This window comes from Rana temporaria, chromosome 12 (genome assembly GCF_905171775.1).
Source record: "Rana temporaria chromosome 12, aRanTem1.1, whole genome shotgun sequence".
Taxonomy (NCBI): domain Eukaryota; kingdom Metazoa; phylum Chordata; class Amphibia; order Anura; family Ranidae; genus Rana; species Rana temporaria.
In genome coordinates, this window is record NC_053500.1 from 31326119 (window position 1) to 31343438 (window position 17320).

The 17320-nt window shown below is 42.8% G+C and overlaps 1 protein-coding gene across 1 annotated transcript; it reads left to right on the forward strand.

Annotated features, from left to right (window-relative positions):
• Positions 1 to 5518: 5518 nt before the first annotated feature.
• Positions 5519 to 7763, forward strand: FZD2 (frizzled class receptor 2). Its single transcript, XM_040331772.1, has one exon. The coding sequence runs from the start codon at positions 5906 to 5908 to the stop codon at positions 7556 to 7558; it is 1653 nt and encodes a 550-aa protein (XP_040187706.1). The 5' UTR covers positions 5519 to 5905; the 3' UTR covers positions 7559 to 7763.
• The last annotated feature ends 9557 nt before the right edge of the window (positions 7764 to 17320 follow it).

A 17320-nucleotide genomic window follows, 5' to 3' on the forward strand; every position in this document is an offset into this window, starting at 1 on the left:
AACTAGGGCTGAGCCCTAGTTGTCTTAAGCCATGGTAAGTATGGCCGTCGTTCCCGCATCAAAATTTAAAAATCAACGTCGTTTGCGTAAGACGTCTGTGAATGGCGCTGGACGCCATTTACGTTAACGTCTAAGCAAATGACGTCGGTGCAACGTCAGTTAGCGCAATGCACGTCGGGTAATTTACCCAATGGAGCATGCGCAGTACGTCCGGCGCGGGAGCGCGCCTAATTTAAATGGGACTCGCCCCATTCGATTGGGCCCGCCTTGCGCCGGACGGATTTAAGTTACACCGCTGCAAATTTCCAGGTAAGTGCTTTGTGGATCGGGCACTTAGGCAGAAAATTTGCGGCGGTGTAACTTAAATCGGAAAAGTTAAGTTGTGCCCGGGCTACGTGAATCTGGCCCACTATGTTTAGGGGCTCTTTCTCTGCTAAAGGTACAGGGTGACTTTGCCGCATTGAGGGGCCAATGGATGGAGTCATGTATTGTAAAATCTTGGATGAGAACCTTCTTCTCTCAGCCAGAACACTGAAGATGGGTCATGGATGAGTCTTCCAACATGACAATGACCCAAAACATACTGCCAAGGCAACAAAGGAGTGGCTCAATAAGAAGCACATTAAGGCCATGGAGTGGCCTAGCCAGTCTCCAGACCTTAATCCTATAGAAAATGTATGGAGGGAGCTGAAACTTTGAGTTGCCAAGAGACAGCCAAGAAATCTTAAGGATTTAGAGAAGATATAAAGAAGAGTGGACCAAAATCCCTCTTGAGATGTGTACAAACCTGGTAACCAACTACTAGAATCATCTTACCTCTGTGTTTGCCAACAAGGTTTCTCCACCAAGTACTAAGTCGTGTTTTGCTTGGAGATCAAACTGCAACTCAATGTATATCATTTGTTTCATATTTTTCTGCATTTTTGGTATTAAAAATACACCTATGATAAAAATTATAGACCCTTCATTTCTTTGTAAGTGGGCAAACTTACAAAATCTGCGGAGGATCAAATAATTATTTTCCCCACTGTATAAAAGAAACAAATGAACAAAGCTCTATATTTATTAATACATTATTAAACGTATTTTAGAATGCAAGCTGTATTAGTACCTGCATTTGATTGGATATCAGCCTCTTGCAGTAACTGTACAGCAGAGCTCAGGTTAGGAAAGGGATAGATCATAAAATAAGTCAATCAGATATTCTGCAATGCCCATTTCATGAACCCCCAACACCCACCACTTACATCAGTGATCAGTGGGAAGAATGCCCTCCTTACAGTGGCAGTCAAGAAAGCACGTCCCCCTTGAATTGGTGGTCAGTGGGAAGAACGCCCTCCTTACAGTGGCAGTCAAGAAAGCACGTCCCCCTTGAATTGGTGGTCAGTGGGAAGAATGCCCTCCTTACAGTGGCGGTCAAGAAAGCACGTCCCCCTTGAATTGGTGGTCAGTGGGAAGAATGCCCTCCTTACAGTGGTGGTCAGGAAAGCACGTCCCCCTTAGATTGGTGGTCAGTGCGAAGAACGCCCTCCTTACAGTGGTGGTCAGGAAAGCATGTACCCCTTAAGTTGGTGGTCAGTGGGAACAATTCCCTCCTTACAGTGTTGACCAGAATGCCACACTTACAAACAGCTAAAAAGACCATTGTTGTCATGCCCTGGCTCTGCTAAATGGCGTTGGACCCGGGAACTATGAGGGTGGAAGGTCAATCAGCCACAGCTCAAGGAACCACTAAAAATCTTTTGAGGAACTCTGGTTGAAAATGTCTGGCTTAACCACTTGCGAAACGCCCACCCGCAGTTTACTCCAGACGAGCGGCCCGCAAAGACAAAGCGGCGTACCCGTATGTCACTGCCTACTTTTGGCTTTTAGGCGTGCACCCCCCTGCCGACATCCGCTGTAATTTTACACAGCGGCTGCCTCTCAGCAAGTCCCAGCCAATGATTCATGGCTGGGACCTGCTGATTGGCTGTGTGCAATCACAGCCCAGAGCCCTGTGTTGACAATCAACACAGAGCTCTGTACAGAGAGAATGATCTCTTTGTTTCTCATCCCTGCAAAGCAACGTCAGTTAGCGCAATGCACGTCGGGTAAGTTACCCGATGGAGCATGCGCAGTACGTCCGGCGCGGGAGCGCGCCTAATTTAAATGGGACTCGCCCCATTAGATTCGGCACGCCTTGCGCCGGACACATTTAAGTTACACCGCCGCAAATTTCAAGGTAAGTGCTTTGTGGATCGGGCACTTAGGGAGAAATTTTGCGGCGGTGTAACTTAAATCGAAAGATTTAAGTTGCGCCCGATATTTGTGGATTTGGCCCTTGGTTCCCATTCCCAGGGCTAGGTTCACATCAATGCGTTTTTTAGTGCCTTTGCAGACCCGCACACCACAATCCCTTTAAAGCGGAGCTCCACCCTAAAGTGGAACTCACGCTGATCGGAACCATCCCCCCCCTCCGGTGTCACATTTGACACCTTTCAGGGGGGAGGGGGGTGCAGATACCTGTCTAAAGACAGGTATTTGCACCCACTTCCGGCCACACAGTTTCGGGTTTTCTGCGGGCAGAACTTCACCTCCCGTTGTGCTCTGGGAACACTCGGCTCCCAGTACACAGCGCGAGCCAATCAGCGGCGCAGCGCAACTCGCGCATGCGCCGTAGGGAACCGGGTAGTGAAGCCGGAGCGCTTCACTTCCTGGTTCCCTCACTGAGAATGGCGGGGGGAGCAGCAGAGTGACGAGCGATCGCTCGTCCTCTGCTGCGGACAGCGCTGAACTCCAGGACAGGTAAGTGTCCTAATATTAAAAGTCAGCAGCTGCAGTATTTGTAGCTGCTGGCTTTTAATATTTTTTTTTAGTGGCACATCCGCTTTAACCTTATTTCCTATGGCTCCTGTTCTCATCTATGCATTTTCCTGCAATGCACTTTTTGGAAAGGTGCAGAGACTTAATTTTACATGCAGCACGGTGCGTTTTTTTTTGGCTCCATAGACTATGATGGAATTGCATAAAAAACGCACGAAAAGCGCATGTATATGCATTTTCAGTGCATTTTCCTGCATGAAAACCAACACCTCCTCCTAGCAACACCAACGCTTTCCTAAAAATGCCCAAAAAAAAAAAATTGTAAAAGAGGCATCAACCGCCCACATGTAAGGTATTGCCGCAATCGTTCGAGTGAGAGCAATAATTCTAGCACTCCTCTGTAACTCTAAACATGTAACCTGTAAAAAGGGATGTTTCAATTCCTTGTAATAGGAATAAAAGTGACTCCAATTTTTTTTTTTAAAACAGTGTCAAAATTAAAAATTGAAAGTCAAATAAATAAGAAAAAATATATATATAATTTTTTTTAAAGCGCTCCGTCCCGACGAGCTCGCTCGCAGAAGTGAACGCATACGTGAGCAGCGGCCGCATATGAAAATGGTGTTCAAACCATACATGTGTAGGAAAAATATAAGGACGTCAATTTTGTTTGGGAGCCACGTCGCACGACCGTGCAATTGACATTCAAATCGTGACAGCGATGAAAGCTGAAAATTGGCCTGAGCAGGAAGGGGGTGAAAATGCCCGGTATTGAAGTGGTTAAAGAGGATGTCCACTGAAAAAAAATATATTAAAAGTCAGCAGCTAAAAATACTGCATCTGCTGACTTTTAATATCGGCACACTTACCAGTCCTGGAGTCCAGCGCCGTCAGCTGCCCCCCCCTGCCATCCTCGGTGAGGGAACCAGGAAGTGAAGCGCTCCGGCTTCACTGCCCGGTCCCCTTCGGCGCATGCGCGAGTTGCGCTGTGCCTGCTGATTGGCTCCCGCTGTGCTCTGGGAGCCGAGTGTTCCCAGAGCACAACAGGGGGAGGACGGGAGGTCACGTCATGCCCGCAGTCTGCCCGAGACTGTGGCCGGAAGTGGGTGCAAATACCTGTCTTTAGACAGGTATCTGCACCCCCCTCCCCCTGAAAGGTGTCAAATGTGACACCAGAGGGGGGGAGGGTTCCGATCAGCGGGAGTTCCACTTTAGGGTGGAGCTCCGCTTTAAGTGGTTAAAGGTTTTTTTTTTATAATTAATTTTCAAAACCGCTGTGTAAATACAGTGTGACATCGAAACATTCGCCATTTTATTCTCTAGTGTCTCTGCTAAAAATATATATATCTATATATAGATATATATATATATATATATATATATAAAAAAAATTCAATCAGCATGCGCCGTCTGTGTACATATCCCAGTGTGCATTGCTCCAAATGACGTTGCAACGACGTATTGGTTTCGACGTGAACGTAAATTACGTCCAGCCCTATTCGCGAACGACTTACGCAAACGACGCAAAAAATTCAAATTTCGAAGCGGGAACGACGTCCATACTTAACATTGGCTGCGCCACCTAATAGCAGGAGCAACGTTACGCGGAAAAAGCCTTACGCAAACGACGTAAAAAAACTACCGCCGGGCGCACGTACGTTGGTGAATCAGCGTAACTAGGTAATTTGCATACTCTACGCCGAAAACGACGGAAGCGCCACCTAGCAGCCAGCGTGAGAATGCCTAAGATACGACGGCGTAAGAGACGTATGCCAGTCGTATCTTAGGCTAATGTCGGCGTATCTTGCTTTCTGAATACAGAAAGAAGATACGCCGGCGCAGCTTTGAATTTACGCGGCGTATCTATGGATACGCCGGCGTAGAACGTTGCTTAATCTAGCCCTATATATATATCTATATCTATATAGATATATATATATATATATATATATATATATATATATATATATATAGATAGATAGATATAGATATATATCTATATACTGTATATAGATATATCTATATTTATAATATATATATATATATATATATATATATATATATATATATATATATATAATCTATATATATATATATATATATATATATATATATATATATATATATATATATATATATATATATTATAAAATGTTTGGGGGTTTCTAGGTAAGTTTATAGCAAAAAATACTGATTTAAACTTGTAACAAAAAGTGCCAGAAAAAGCCTGGTTGTGAAGTCAATGCATACATTTATTTTTTTTGGTGGAATTTGCCTTTGAAATGGGACAAGCACAATACAAAGAGGGGGATGATTGTGTAAAGAGGGCCTGTCTGATGTGTGTGAAGTCCTTCCTAGCAGGGGTGCAAGGAGTGTGAAATAGGATGACATTAGGATCTGGGTATTATTGGGGGTATTAGGGGAATTAAAGGGCATGCTTGTGATTGGGTGGCACTGAGATCTGATAGGACAGACTGCCCTGTAGGTTGGAGACTTTTAGGATCCTGAGTTGTTCCTCCTTTATGGGATGGGGGTAGGGTCCTAGACCCTGATCCTATAGACATGCTGCTGATTATCCAGCAGAGGGGTGAGTGTGCCCCCCCCCCCCTCCTCCCTCTCCAGACTCAGGGCTGCCCCCTGATTGGCTAAGAGGGATTTTTTTTGGGGAAGGGTTTTGGGACCTGGCAGGAGGGGGAGAGAGAGAGAGAGACTGGGCGGTTTCAAGGCGGCCCCTGAGCGCTGGCTGGAGGGGGAAGGATCCGATCCTGGGACAGAGGGCGCCTTGAAACGGACGGGGGAGAAGTGAGTAGAGAAGCGGAGCACAAAGAGAAAGTGATCCGAATCAGAACCGGAGGGAGCAGAAGTGCCGGAGACACCGGATCGGCAGCGATCTGAGACCGAGGAGGGAGATCTGTGCAGTGCTGGGAAGATCGGGTCCTGGAAGAGCCGATCCAGGAAAAGTGGGAGGTGACTCGGGGACACAAGTCACACAACTTTTGCAGAACTTTATTCTGGCATCCCCCAAAAAAAGTTGGGACCCCCCCCCCATGTGACTTTTCATAGCTGATTCCATTGCTTGGTGCCCATTTTCTCAGCTTCAGCCATGCAGGGTGTCCCAGTAGCCACCCTTTTCCTCCTGCCAGCCCTGTGCCTACTCGCCGCTGCCCAGCTCCATGGAGAAAAGGGGATTTCGGTGCCCGAGCACGGCTTCTGCCAACCCATCTCCATCCCGCTGTGTACGGACATCGCCTACAACCAGACCATCATGCCCAATCTCCTAGGGCACACCAACCAGGAGGACGCCGGCCTGGAGGTCCACCAGTTCTACCCGTTGGTGAAGGTCCAGTGTTCCTCGGAGCTGCGCTTCTTCCTGTGCTCGATGTACGCCCCGGTCTGCACGGTTCTGGAGCAGGCCATCCCGCCGTGCCGATCGATCTGCGAACGGGCAAGGCACGGCTGCGAAGCCCTCATGAACAAGTTTGGCTTCCAGTGGCCGGAGAGGCTTCGGTGCGAGAACTTTCCGCGCCACGGCGCTGAGCAGATCTGCGTTGGGCAGAACCATTCCGAAGACGGCGGGCCGACCTTGCTGACGACTAGCCCGCCTTTGCACGGCACCATAGGGCCAGCCATCTACGCCACGCCGGATCATCCTTTCCACTGCCCGCGGGCGCTCAAGGTACCAACCTACCTGAACTACAGGTTCTTAGGAGAAAAGGACTGCGCCGCGCCGTGTGAACCGACCAAGAGCGACGGGTTTATGTTCTTTAGTCAAGAGGAGATCCGTTTCGCCCGAGTATGGATCCTTATCTGGTCCGTACTGTGTTGCGCTTCAACTTTCTTTACGGTAACCACCTACTTAGTAGACATGCAAAGGTTCCGCTATCCCGAAAGGCCAATCATATTCCTGTCTGGATGCTACACAATGGTGTCGGTGGCCTACATTGCCGGATTTGTTCTGGGCGATAAAGTGGTTTGCAACGAAGGCTTTTCGGAGGATGGCTATAAAACTGTGGTACAGGGCACCAAAAAAGAAGGGTGCACCATACTCTTCATGATGCTTTACTTCTTCAGCATGGCTAGCTCCATCTGGTGGGTCATCTTGTCTTTAACCTGGTTCCTGGCAGCTGGTATGAAGTGGGGGCATGAAGCGATCGAAGCCAATTCTCAATATTTCCACCTGGCAGCCTGGGCAGTGCCTGCTGTGAAGACCATTACCATTCTGGCCATGGGGCAGATCGACGGAGACCTACTAAGCGGAGTCTGCTTTGTAGGACTTAATAGCATCGATCCATTGAGGGGCTTTGTGTTGGCGCCTCTCTTTGTCTACCTCTTCATCGGAACTTCATTTCTTCTTGCTGGGTTTGTGTCCCTCTTCCGCATCAGGACCATCATGAAACACGATGGCACAAAAACCGAGAAGTTGGAGCGGCTGATGGTACGGATTGGAGTCTTCAGCGTCCTCTACACGGTGCCCGCCACGATCGTCATTGCCTGTTTCTTCTATGAGCAGGCCTTCAGAGAACATTGGGAACGTAGCTGGGTGAGTCAAAACTGCAAAAGCCTGGCTATTCCTTGCCCTCTACAGTACACCCCACGCATGACCCCGGACTTTACCGTCTACATGATCAAGTATCTCATGACCCTCATCGTCGGCATCACTTCTGGATTCTGGATCTGGTCAGGAAAAACTCTTCATTCTTGGAGGAAATTTTACACCAGGCTTACCAACAGCAAACATGGAGAGACAACCGTGTGAGAACTCATGGTGGCACCCATAACCACCTAGAGGGGTAGGCAACCTCTGCCACTCCAGCTGTTGTGGAACTACATTTCCCATGAGGCATTGCAAGGTTGGCAGTTACAAATACTCCCAGAGGTATGATGGGGTTGGCAGTTACAATTACTCCCAGAGGCATGATGGAACTTGTATTTCTGCAACAGCTGGAGTGCCACAGGTTGCCTACCCCTAATCCTAGACCATGGGTGTTCAACCTGTGGCCCTTCAGCTGCTGCAGAACTACAAATCCCATCATGCCTCAGCATTTGGAAGTCATGCTTGTAACAGTCAGCCTTGCAATGCATCATGGTGTCACCCATAACCACCTAGAGGGGTAGGCAACCTGTGGCACTCCAGCTATTGTGGAACTACATTTCCCATGAGGCATTTCAAAGTTGTCAGTTACAATTACTCCCAGAGGCATCATGGGGTTGGCAGTTACAATTACTCCCAGAGGCATGTTGGGGTTGGCAGTTGCAATTGTAGTTCTGCAACAGCTGGAGTGCCACAGGTTGCCTACCCTTGATTCTAGACCATGGGTGTTTAACCTGTGGCCCTCCAGCTGCTGCAGAACTACAAATCCCATCATGCCTCAGCATTTGGAAGTCATGCTTGTAACAGTCAGCCTTGCAATGCATCATGGTGGCACCCATAACCACCTAGAGGGGTAGGCAACCTGTAGCACTCCAGCTATTGTGGAACTAAATTTCCCATGAGGCATTGCAAGGTTGTCAGTTACAATTACTCCCAGAGGCATGATGGGATTGGCAGTTACAATTGTAGTTCTGCAACAGCTGGAGTGCCACAGGTTGCCTACCCCTGGCCTACTCTAGAATCAAGGGTAGGCAACCTGTGGCACTCCAGTTGTTGTGGAACTAAATTTCCCATGAGGCATTGCAAGGTTGTCAGTTACAATTACTCCCAGAGGCAGGATGGGGTTGGCAGTTACAATTGTAGTTCTGCAACAGCTGGAGTGCCACAGGTTGCCTACCCCTGGCCTACTCTAGAATCAAGGGTAGGCAACCTGTGGCACTCCAGCTGTTGCAGAACTACAAATCCCATCATGCCTCAGCATTTGGAAGTCATGTTTGAAACAGTCAGCCTTGCAATGCATCATGGTGGCACACTGGCACCCTAACCACCTAGAGGGGTAGGCAACCTGTGGCACTCCAGCTATTGCGGAACTAAATTTCCCATGAGGCATGATGGGGTTGGCAGTTACAATTGTAGTTCTGCAAAAGCTGGAGTGCCACAGGTTGCCTACCCTTGATTCTAGACCATAGGTGTTCAAGCTGTGGCCCTCCAATGCAATGCATCATGGGACTTGTAGTTCTGCCACAGGTTGAGCACCCATGACCTAGACTAGGGGTAGGCAACCTGTGGCACTCCAGCTGTTGCAGAACTATAATTGTAACTGCCAACCCCACCATGCCTCTGGGAGTAATTGTAACTGCCAACCTTGCAATGCCTCATGGGAAATGTAGTTCCACAAGAGCTGGAGGCCCACAGGTTGAGCACCCATGTTAGAAGACTGTACCTTCAAGACTTTTCCAGTTTCCTGTCACTTGTTGCTATCTGTGTATATCGACGTACGATACCTTCAGGCACATCTCTCTGGAGTTGTAATTAAGACTGTACATAGGATTTTTTTGTTGTAAATTATATATTTCTATTTAAAATATGAGGGTTAAGGAACTGGAGGAATGGGAAACGTACGTTGGAAAAGAGACCCCTATCTATCTACTCCAGTTGTTTGCCGACTATATCTCATGGATAATTGGAGTTGTTTAGAATCCAGTCTATTTTGGCTCTTTCTGGAAACCCTATTTACAGTATTTTTTTTTTTTTTTTTTTTATTCCTAATTTTTATGTTTCCTCCTCAATGAACAGTGGAATTTGTACAAGTGTCCTTTATAATATTAGCCAACATGAACTGTGCAGAATCTGAGGGTGATCCGGAATCTTGGCATCCTATGACAAGTGGTACCGCTGCTGCTATGGTGTCTGTCAGAATGGTACAATTGGAACTTTTTTTATGGGCGGGGCGGGGGGGTTTATTTTGAGTTTGAATTATAAATTCCCTTTTTTTTTTTCTTTTTTTTTTATTCATTTGTAATGCATGATTTAAAAAGGACAGATGCATATAATCATTTCTAGATGACAGGAGTTGGCTGGACACCAGAAATGACATTCTTTGTACAAAGGGAACATGGTACAGATTTGACACTTGTCAAAAAAAAACAAAAAAAACTTTTCATGTGTGGGACGAGCAAAGGAAAGGGACGTGTAACCCCTTATGTGCTGAAGATAACCTAAAAGACGTTGCAAACCATCAGGGGCCTTCATTACACTGTCTAGCCCCTGATCGGAATATGTATTGATCTGTTTTTAAATATATGTTGATTTTTTTTTTCTTAATTTTCAAATTAAAAAATTAAAAAAAATATTTTTGTTATGAACAACCAAGAAAGTCTTTTGCGCTTTCTTCTTTGTTCCACTGGAGATTCTTGGGGGGATGAGGTTATATATAAAGTTTATTTTGATTGTTCATCATATTATGAATGCAATGAGATATCGAGGTGACTGCTAACATGATTTGATAGCTGTATGGTAGTCAGCATATTATGTGAGAGCTGGCATGAAAAGTACTAAAAAAAAAAAAAAAAATTAAATATCTCAGCTCCCACGTATCTAGCACAGGTCAAACATGTAATAGAGAGGATCTTTTATTTTTTTAATTGATAAATTAATCCCATAGGAAGCTTTGTGATCCTAATATCCAGATATTTTCTCCTTGACCGTTATAAATACCATCAGGGATCGCCTTCCAAATAAGTCACATGACTCGCGATGCCGCTATTTTCCACCTCTGCTCAAATATCCGTTGCATCAGTAACACTTATTCATGTTATGCCTCTCTCTTGGTTTTGATATACAAATCTCTAGGTAGCCACCCGATATTTTACATATGCCCTACCTAGTTCTAACCAATCCAGACAGTTATTGTAGCCATTGAAAGCTGATTTCTGATTGGTCCGGTTGGGTTGCACGTCACTGAAGTTTTAATTAATTTAGTAGAGCAATGTGCAATATCCCTGGTTATTCTATTGGAATAAAGTGTCTTTGACATATATATATATATATATATATATATATACTTTGTTCTTTTCTTTATTATTCAATATTCATATATATATATATATATATATATATATATATATATATATATATATATATGTCAAAGACACTTTATTCCAATAGAATAACCTGGGATATTGCACATTGCTCTACTAAATTAATTAAAACTTCAGTGATGTGCAACCCACTTTATTCTTTTCTTTATTATTCAATATTCATATATATATATATATATATATATATGAATAATAAAAAAGAAAATGTGTGTTTATATATATATATATATAAACTTTGTTTTTTTGTTTATTATTCAATATTCATATATATATATATATATATATATATATATATATATATATATATATATATATATATATATATGAATATTGAATAATAAAGAAGAAAAATATGTGTTTATATATACATATATATATATATACTTTGTTCATTTCTTTATATATATATATATATATATATATATATATATGAATATTGAATAATAAGGAAGAAAATGTGTGTTTATTTTATATATATATATATATATAAACTTTGTTTTTTTCTTTATTATTCAATATTTATTCATATACATATATATATATATATATATATATATATATATATATATATACATATATATATACATATATATATATAATAAAGAAGAAAAATATGTGTTTATATATACATATGTATATATATATATATATATATACTTTGTTCATTTCTTTATTATTCAATATTATATATATATATATATATATATATATATATATATATATATAAATATTGAATAATAAAGAAGAAAATGTGTGTTTATATATATATATACCGGTACTTAGTTTTTTTCTTTATTATTCAATATTCATATACATATATATATATGTGTGTGTTCATATTCATAAAAATATATGTGTGTGTGTATATATATATATATATTTTTTTCTTTTCTTTATTATTCAATATTCATATATATATATATATTGAATAATAAAAAATATATATATATATACACACACACACATATATATTTTTATTTTCTTTCTTTCTTTCTTTCTTTCTTTCTTTCTTTCTTTCTTTCTTTCTTTCTTTCTTTCTTTCTTTCTTTCTTTCTTTCTTTCTTTTTCAATATATATATATATATATATATAATAAAAACACACACACACACAAATATACTGTAGTATCAACGGTTTACAAAACTGAATCGCTTAACAGCCAATGAAATCCATCTGGTGCAGTTTATTGCATTATATTGAAATGTTTTATTTATTTTTTGTTTATTGGGTTACTTTACTCAAAGTAATAGAGACTGTTCACTTAGGGGGCTATTTACTAAAGCTGGAGAGTTCAAAATCCGGTGCAGCTCTGCATAGAAACCAATGAGCTTCCAAGTTTTATTGCTAAAGTTTAATTGAACAAGCCGACGTTAGAAGCTGATTGGCTACCATGCAGAACTGCACCAGATTTTGCACTCTCCAGTTTTAGTAAATCTCCACTTAGTGACGCCACGATATTAAATATTTAAAGAGGGTGTAAGGTTTTGATTTAAAACAAACACAAAAAAAAAAACATAATCATAATTACCTCCACAGAGACCGTATTCTGGGGTCACTCGGCGGCTCTCGCGGCTCCTCCCCACATCAGATAACCCCCTAGGAGAATCGCTCACCCGGGGGGGGGTTACCTTGCGGGCGCGCTCCCGAGTCATTCATTCGACGTCCATAGCCTCCAAATGTATGACTCTGCCCCGCCCCCCGGCGTCCGCATCATTGGATTTGATTGACAGCAGCAGGAGCCAATGGCTGCGCTGCTATCAATCTATCCAATCAAGAGCCGGGACCCTGTGGAGAGAGGGACAGCGCGTTCCCGCCGAGGCAAATTCGGGACTCAGGTAAGTAAAACTGGGGGGCCGGTGACTGCCAGAAGTTTTTTTATATAGGATGCATTAAGGTGAAAAAACACGAGGGTTTACAAACCCTTTAAGGTGAAGAAGCGTTCCCTTTGAATACCTAATCACGTGCAAGAGAAAAAAAAATCTGGTTTTTGCTTGCACATGATTGGATGATTGAAGTAAACACAGCTTCACCTTATTCTCTAAGCTAAGCGAATATTTACATCTCTAAGGGAACAGTCTTTCTTTTTTTTTTTGTAAATCAACTCAATTTTTTTTTAATATATTCACCTAAGAGCTCATGCACACAGGACGTGTAAAAATGCCATGAAATGGCAGCTGTAAAAACGCACTTTTAGCCACATTTTTTACTACTGTTTATGCACGTTTTTGGCGTTAACGTTTTTGGGCATTTTTTTACAGTAAAAACGCTCCCTATAATGTAAAAACGCCAAAAGTGGCTAAAAGCTTGTTATAGCCTTTAGCAGTTTTTTTTACAGGCCGACATTTTTTTTCTACTGTCCCTAAACGCTTATGCCTCCAAACGCCTCTGAAATTTTATGGGGTAGATTCACAGAGGAGATACGACGGCGTATCTCCAGATACGCCGTCGTATCTCTGAGTCCGGCCGGTCGTATCTATGTGCCTGATTCATAGAATCAGTTACGCATAGATTTCTATTAGATCCGACCGGCGTAAGTCTCTTACGCCGTCGGATCTTAACTGCATATTTATGCTGGCCGCTAGGGGCGTGTACGCTGATTTACGCCTAGAATATGTAAATCAGCTAGATACGCGAATTCACAAACGTACGCCCGGCCGACGCTGTACATTTACGCTGTTTACGTTAGGCTTTTCCCGACGTAAAGTTACCCCTGCTATACGTGGCGTATATGCCGTGCACCAATGTTAAGTATGGCCGTCGTTCTAGCGACGAAATTCGTCGTTTGCGTAAGTCGTCCGTGAATGGGGCTGGACGTCATTTACGTTCACGTCGAAACCAATGACGTCCTTGCGGCGTACTTTGGAGCAATGCACACTGGGAAATTCCACGGACGGCGCATGCGCCGTTCGTGTAAAACGTCAATCACGTCGGGTCAGGGTTAATTTACATAACACACGCCCACCTCTTCACAATTTGAATTAGGTGGGCTTACGCCGGCCTATTTACGCTACGCCGCCGCAACTTTCTTTTAAGAATACGCCACTTGCCTGTAAAAGTTGCGGAGGCGTAACGTAAATAGGATACGTTACGCCCGCATAAAGAAATGCCATTCTACGTGAATCTACCCCTAAGTGTGCATGGACACGTAGACTAACATGGAGGGGGCGTTTAGATGCAATAAAAAAAAAAGATGCGTTTAGATGCAGTAAAAAAAAAAAATGGCGGACACCCCTAACAGCAGCTGTAAAAACGTCCTGTGTGCATGAGCCCTAAAAATACACGTACCGTATTGTTTTTTCATGCAATCGACTGCTTAATGAGAGAGTCCTTATCAGTCAGATACCTGAAGTGTTTGTCCTGTGCAGCTCGGTTACCTGCATTGATTGAAGTCAAAGGTTGGAGCGATAACATAAAAAAATAATAGTGATTGGTTTAGAAATGATTGACTGCTCCATTCACCACACTTTTGACTTTTTTTTTTTTTTTTTTTTATGAACATATCCCTTTATCCCACAAAATTTGAGACTAAAATATATATATTTTTTTTAAATAATAGATGATTACTAGATTCAACCAGAATACGTAATCATTTCATCACACAATCAAATTGATACATGCATGGCTAACGTAAGATGTACACGAGATTGTGGACCGATGGTTTGTTTTAGCAAATAAAAGTTAGAAGCAGAAATGTTAAAGTGACACTAAAAAAGTTCTTTTCAAGTATAGGTTTAAAGCGGATCTTCACTTCATCTGAGTAACACAAACCAAAAACGCTATTTAATTCACATTTAATATTCAAAGCAAACTCATCCATCCATCCATGTCTCCATGCTTTATTTTTTTTGATAAATCACTTTGAAAAAACTAAGGTATGTACCTTAGCACAGTGATGGCAAACCTTGGTACCTCAGATGTTTTGGAACTACATTTCCCATGATGCTCATGCACTCTGCATTGTAGTGGAGCATCATGGGAAATGTAGTTCCAAAACATCTAGGATGCCATTGTCTTGTCACATTTCGCTCCCCTTCACAGATTGCTCCGGAAGTGACTTTCCGTCGCCGCCATCTTGCTACACCCCACACCATTGCACAGTATTGATTGAGTGAGAAGGGGGCAAGCGGACATCTTGTTACGCCCACCGGAGTTTTGGATTTCACAGTTATTTTCAACACAAAACTAACCTTTTTGTTTAAATACAGTGTTTTGAAATCCGACGGACTGTTTAAATGTGAAAATCTGAGGTGTTCTGTCACATTAGCAACCATGTAAAGGTCAGCAGGTTTGCTGCTGCTTTTAAAATTTAACATGTAAACAGTCCGTCGGATTTCCAAATACTGTATTTAAGCATATAAGCTCCGTTTTGGGTTGAAAATAACTGAAATCGAAAACGCTGGTGGGTGTAACAAGATGTCCGCTTGCCCATTTCTCACTCTATCATTACTGTGCAGGAGTGTGGGGTGTAGCTAGATCGCGGCGACAAAACTTCACTTTCGGAGCATTCTGTCATAGGGAGCGGAATGTGACACTACAGTATGATTCGCCATCACTGCCCTAGCATTTCTGGCAGTGGCCATCTTGACTAAGGGCAAATAATTCATGTAGCATTTACTTCCTGGAATCTATCTGCCCTTAGCTCAAACATGCATGCAGAAGGGTGTGCTTAGCTGAAAAAATCTATCCTCCCCTCCTGAAGACTCCTGGGACGTATGACATAATTTGCCTAGGCAAGAAACCAGGAAGTAACTGAATACATGTAAAAAAGTAAATATGATATGCTTTCCTATATATTTACTAACGCTAGCAGCACGAGGATTACAAATAATCGATGTTGATTGGGAGACAGAAGTTTATTACTCTCAGCCTTTAAGTCTCCATATTCCGTTTTGTTCTTCTTGCTGCTGTGATCTGACTTCCTGTTTGAGGGTTGCAGCCATTTTACCACAATGTTACTATGTTTATAGTGTGTTTTTCATAGGTCATGTAATGTAACACGGGTGCGTTTTTGATGCGTTCTTGCTGCGATTTCAATGGGGAGGTGCGTTTTTTTTTTTTTTGAAGCTGACCAAAAATGCAGCGAACAAGATTTTGAACACCTCATTCCGCCTTTTCAGTTTCGTAACCAAAATTTCCATTCGGTGCACCCCTAGTGGCTATGTTTGTCCTCCATGGCCCCACTGTAAGAACAGAGCCACCTACTCTTGCTCACTCCTGAGATGGACTAGGAACTATAGACTATGGGCCAGATCCAAGTACCTCTGCGCCGGGCGCAGCATATCTAAGATACACTACGCCGCCGTAACTTATTTTTTTTTTCTAATCCTCAAAGAATTTGCGCCGTAAGTTACGGCGGCATAGTGTATCTTTGGCGGCGTAAGGGCGCGGGATTCAAATGGATGTAATGGGGGTGTGTTTTATGTAAATCTGTCGTGACCCGACGTAAACAACGTTTTTTTTAAACTGCGCATGCGCCGTCCGTGGAGGTATCCCAGTGCGCATGCTCGAAATGAACCCGGAACAAGCCAATGCTCACGACGGTGACGTCATTCTACGCAAATCCCTATTCGCAAACGACTTACGCAAACAACGTAAAAATTTCAAAATGCGAGGCGGGAACGCCGGCCATACTTAACATTGAGTACGCCTCATAACAGTAGCTTTAACTATACACCGGAAAAAGACAAACGACGTAAAAACAATGCGCATTTTCGACGGAAACGCCACCTAGCGGCCGCCAAAAAATTGCAGCTTAGATCCGACGGCGTACTAAGACGTACGCCTGTCGGATCTAGCCGAGATGCCGTCGTATCTTGTTTTGAGAATACAAAACAAAAATATATGACACGCAAAATTTGAAATTACGCGGCGTATCAAGAGATACGCCGGCGTAATACCTTTGTGGATCTGCCCCTATGGGGTTTGTAAAGTGCACAGAGCATTGTACATGACCGCAACTAACATGCATTGCTCGTTCCAAACAAACGGATGGAAGGGGGAAAAGGAGAGGTTAGGCTGCACATGGAGGACATTGGAAGAAGGCACAAAAACATTGTAAGAAACAAATGAAAAAAAAAAAGAAAATTTACATGACTAGTAGTGGATTGGTTTGATTTCCTAAAGGCAAATAGACTGTTACCTTTGCAAGGAAATTTTACCTCGAGCTTTGTGAATGCTGAATTTCCACCATCCAATCATAGAGAGGGAAGACCCCCACTATGCCAACATCCAATAATTATATGTGAATGAGTTGAAAACTCAATCAAAAGAAAGCAGACTTTATGGGCATAATATGAGGCAGTGGTTTATAAAATTATAAAGTCTTTATTACAACATGATTAAAAAACATGGGACAGACATAAGCACCCTACTGACAAGGTCAACAGGTACCCAATAGAACGGACATGAAAGTATGGATATAAGTTCTGTATTATATCAAATTTATATAACCACAATGTGTGCAGAAAGAGTAGAATCCATAGACATCTTCTTGTCAACGCGTTTCACATTTGTAATAGCTTCCTCAGGACATACTGGGTAGGTGCTA